The sequence below is a fragment of the Octopus bimaculoides genome, chromosome 11 (assembly GCF_001194135.2).
Source record: "Octopus bimaculoides isolate UCB-OBI-ISO-001 chromosome 11, ASM119413v2, whole genome shotgun sequence".
Lineage (NCBI taxonomy): Eukaryota > Metazoa > Mollusca > Cephalopoda > Octopoda > Octopodidae > Octopus > Octopus bimaculoides.
This window is the reverse complement of record NC_068991.1, coordinates 55,374,742-55,379,664: the sequence shown is the minus strand read 5'-3', so window position 1 is coordinate 55,379,664 and position 4,923 is coordinate 55,374,742. Positions and strand designations below refer to the sequence as shown.

At 36.5% G+C, this 4,923-nt stretch overlaps 1 protein-coding gene across 2 annotated transcripts in view; it reads right to left on the bottom strand.

The window, feature by feature from the left end:
• LOC106870696 (uncharacterized) overlaps positions 1 to 4,923 on the bottom strand; it is a 39,268-nt gene that overhangs the window by 15,837 nt on the left and 18,508 nt on the right. For both annotated transcript variants that reach the window (XM_014916859.2, XM_014916860.2), the window contains 2 exons: positions 3,381 to 3,452; positions 78 to 167 (listed from right to left, as the gene is read on the bottom strand). In XM_014916859.2, coding sequence (XP_014772345.1) covers positions 78 to 167; positions 3,381 to 3,452 — 162 coding nt within the window. The remainder of the gene's footprint in view (positions 1 to 77; positions 168 to 3,380; positions 3,453 to 4,923) is intronic.

Genomic DNA, 4,923 nt, shown 5'->3' with positions numbered 1-4,923 from the left:
TCCATCATAAAAACAAAATAGTTAACTTTTATTAATAGAAATCGTCAACAGAACAATTCAGATAAAGGTGTACTTACCGCCCAAAAAGAATGCATAGCAAAAGCAGATATTCCACCAGTTGAAAACAGTGATGCTGATAAAATCGTCAAAATTAAATAGATTTTTTTCTGGGGGAAAAAAAGATGAAAGCATTTTATTTATCTTCTTTTATATATATATAAATTTGTGTGTATGTAATGTCTGATTGCATGCATACACACACAGACACAGACACACACACACACACACACACACACACACACACACACGCACACACATCATAAGACCAAGGTGCCACATAAAAAGCACTGATGATGACATCACATAAAACACACCCAGTACACTCTGTAAAATGGTGTGTGTCACAAACCAACTATGGAACACACTGCAGCCACTGACCTTACCAGCTCCTGTCAAGTTACCCAACCATTCCTAGTATGGAAAATGGACATTAAATGATGATGATGATGTAGACGCCAGCCAAAATAATCTCAAAAAACACTTCACAAGGGCAAAATTCACATTAGAGAATTAATCAGAATTCTCCATAAAGGAATGTGGAGATAGCAAATGTGGAACATGCAACAACAGCTTCAAATATATAGAAAGTGGTTCCCACAAAAAATTCAAGAACTGACTCTTGTTCAAAGTAAATACAGATATGAACTACAAGACACAGAATCTCATATACTGCATTACTCGCCCCAGCAGCAAGGAGAATTATATTGGCGAAACAAACAATTCCTGTGCAAGAACCCACAGCCAACACATCCAAGAGGAACTACACAAGATTCCACTGAGCAAATATCTAGAAATATGCAGTGAAGGAAAATTCAAAATCTTCCCCTTTTACAAATGTTCAAGAGATGACCCAAAGTTCCAAAAAGCAATGGAGCTACCCTTCATCAAACAATTCTTTCCAAAATTAAATGTTTGAATGAGAAGCAGAGGAACTGCATTTTGTCAAAAAGATTGGAAAGAGAAACAGAGACAATATTCATGACCACCCCTTCAGATGAAACAAACTATGAACACCACATGGGTAGCTCACACGACTGGAAAAATAATGCAAATGAATGCTCCAATGAATGCTGTATTGATATCTAACAATACTCACATTACATGTAAGGTGACATCATTGTATGCTAGATGGTTTTGGTGTCCATCGAGAGAACTTCATCATCTGAATGACTTGTGATCGTGGCTCTTGGTGTGACTGAGGACATATCTGAGAAGGCCATTATGAACAGGCAACTTCTTCCTGGTTGGAAATCATATTGGGTGTCAATCAGCAAGTCATTTTCCTCAAGGAAGGTGATTAGCTTTATTCTGACTATTCACTCTATGACTTTGCTGATGTGCGAGGTCAGAGAGATAGGTCTGTAGTTTTTGGTCTCTACTCTGCTACCTCCTTTACGGATGGGATATATTTTCCCTTCTTTCAGCTTGCTTGGAAGTTTGCCAGTTGCAAGAAATCTCTGGAAAAGAGACTGCAGTGGTCTTGCTAGGAGTTGTTAACATGATTTTAGAAAGATTGTTGAAAATCCATCAGGGCCAGTAGCTGAGTTCAGGTTCATCTCATCTATAGCCCTTATTACATCATCTTTTATATTGATGTAATCAATCATAACTGCCCCTGTTTTTATATTTGTAGTGGCGGAAAAGTCAGCTGGATTGCTGACTTGAAATTGTCTTAGGGATGGAGTAAAAACATTTAAAAATTTCTCATTTAGTATTTCAATTACCCTCATTGGGGTTCCTGTAAGTGAACCTTCTTTTTTCAATCAGAGGCCCTACCCTGCAGTGCACTGAGGCTGTGTCTATGGCAAACTTGTAGATAGCTTTGGGGTTAGATTTTATATTGTCTATAGCTCAGACCTCTTTGTCTGCTTTTTCTTTTTCATGGGAAAGTTGCAGATTTTCTTCAATCTTCAGCAGTTGTATTTTCAGGCAGGATTTTTCACTACTTTCAATTTGTTTGCTTAGGCGATTTGGAATTTTTGTACAATGTCTCATAAGAACTTTCTCCTCCTTAAGGATTTTTTTCTTGTGTACAGTGGCCTTTCTCTCTGGGACAAAATATATGCTACATACAGTCATGTGCTACATTTGTGGCATAATGCAGAAAACATTGACAGACAACAAATATAGGATTTGTAAGGCCAAGACTGAAGACATCAACTACATTATCACCAGCTGTCTCCCAGATATTATCTTCCCATGAAGCATAATGCAGTGGCTAGAATGGTCTGGAACAGGATAATGAAAACAAAAATGCCTACTAATAAATTTAATTACATTGAAATTAATGGATCAAAAGAATATTAGTGGAACTTAAATATTAAAAAAGTCACCAAGTTAAAACACAACTGGCCAGATATTGTTGTGTGAGACCACAAAGAAAAGATATGTTCTGTTGCAGAAATCAGCTGCCCTCCAGACACCAGTGTGGTTAGAAAAATACAAAAGAAAGAGGACATCTATGGACCATTGATAAGAAGTTTGCAAATCCAGTACCCAAGATACACTTTCAGCTTCATACTTACTATTATTGGAGCAACAGGATACATATCAACCTGACTAGAGCAAAATATGGCCAAACTTGGAGTCTTGGGGAGAGAATGCAAATCCTTCATTCACATGCTACAAATGATCATGATAGCTGGGATTATAAAAATCTGCAAGACCTTCTTAAGATTTAAAGAGTGATGGTTAAAATAAGTTTCTAAAATAGAAAGAGAAATTTGAAGGAGTACTTTGGTACTGACATGCCTACAGAAAATGTGGGTTTGTGTCCTAGGGCAGCCTTTGACTATAGTCAAAGAGCTTCTTAACCCAATGTTTACATGTGATTATTAATAGCTTTATTTGCTTTGAGTTAAACCATTCCAAAACAGAATTATTTCATAATTTTGTATAAATCACAAGTTATTTTTATGTAAATCCAGATTGTCATCCCCAAGTGAAGAAATTAATATTTTGGCAAGAAATCCTTGATATAAGCCAGTTGGTAACAAAAAAAAAAAGAATCTTCCTGTTCAAGAGGATTTAGAAGACACATTTTGTGTGTGTGTCTATGCGTGCATGTTCACATTAGATTGTTGCCTTGTTTCTCATAGTTTCATTTTTAATACTCATTTGTTTATTATTTTCATCGATTAAAGTACATAAATAATTGTATGATTAAAAAATAGCAGTGTACATCCTAAAATCATTAGTCTCAGTAAATAAAGCAGTACCAAGAGCTAGAAATTATTATGAATAGGTCTAACAATCTTTGATTTTTCAAAACTACAGTGAAAATTTGAAAAAAAAACATTAAAAATCAAAGAAATATTTACCATTTTTCTAGTTTTTGCTTCTGGATTTGACATCTGTCCTGTAAAAATTCCAACTACTCCAACTGCAATAATCTAAGCCAAACAGATATTACAGAATTCAATTAAGGCTTAGTGAAAAAATGAATAAAATATGCAAACATGAAGTTTTAGAATAGGATATTCAGAAAAAGAAATAGGAATATTATATACATGCATATATGCATCATCATCATTTAATGTCTGTTCTCCATGCTGGCATAGGTTGGATGGCTTGACAGGAACTGGTCAGTTGGAGAGCTACCTAGGCTCTGTTTTGTCTCTGTTAGCATGATTTCTGTAGCTGGATGCCCTTCCTAATGCCAACCAGTGTACTGGATGCTTTTAGCATAGCATTGGCATGCACACTTTTATGTGATACCAGCACAAGTGCTTTCAAGTGGCACTAGCATGGGTACTTTCATGTGACACCAACATAAGTGCTTTTACATGGTACCAGCATAAATGTTTTCAGGTGGTGTTGGCATGTGCACTTTTACATACCACCGGCAGGGACACATCCACATAGTGCCAGCAGGGGTGCTTTTACATGGCACTAGCATAAATCTTGTACATGGCACTGACACTTTTATATGATACCAGCATCCATGTACCCACAAAACTAGGACCTCTCAGCTGAGAGAGGGACATAGAAGACATATTTATAGACAGCCATAATTTTACTTAGCTTGACATGTCTACTCATGCACAGCAAATCACCTGAAGTCTTGGTCCCTTGTCATATCCTCTGAGAGGTCCAAAGTCTGAAGGTCTTTCTCACAACTTTATCCCATGTCATCCTATGTCTACCCTTTCCACACTTTCCCTCCACAATTAGAGATCAGCACTTCTTGATGGAGCTGTCCTTATTCATACACATCACATGATCATACCTGAGCAGTTTTCTCTCTTGCTCACATCTGATGCTTCATATATCAAATTTTTCTCTCAAAATCAATAACACTGTCATACATGCACACTGATGTTACCCATACAGCAGAGCATGCTGGATGAGTATTGTCAACTTTACTATCCAGTACTGTTACTACATAGATCTTAATCAGAGATTTAAAACTAGTTGTTTTTCTCCTTACGGGATCAGTGACTGACAATTGCTTTGGAAAGTATATACTGTGAGTAAGGTCAGTTGACTGCTGTCTCTCACCAGGCAGTTGTCCAACACTGAGGAAGAGAAATAACCCAGAAACCATTGGTCTGCTGGTATAGTGAATGGCTGCAAGGGAGCAGTGAGCTCCCTTGCTTACAGCATGTCTTGGACACAGATCATGTGTCAATAAACCAGCTGGAAAAGACGTTTTCTTGGGGTTAAAAAGTAGTAACATAGTCTTGGTCAGGGCTGCCACATTATGTTGGCAAATAAACTTTACTATTCAGTACTGTTACTACATAGATCTTAATCAGAGATTTAAAACTGGTTGTTTTTCTCATATATATAAATATATATATATATATATATAATAATAATATTAGGGACAAAATACAAAATTACAGGTAAAAAACTCAATTA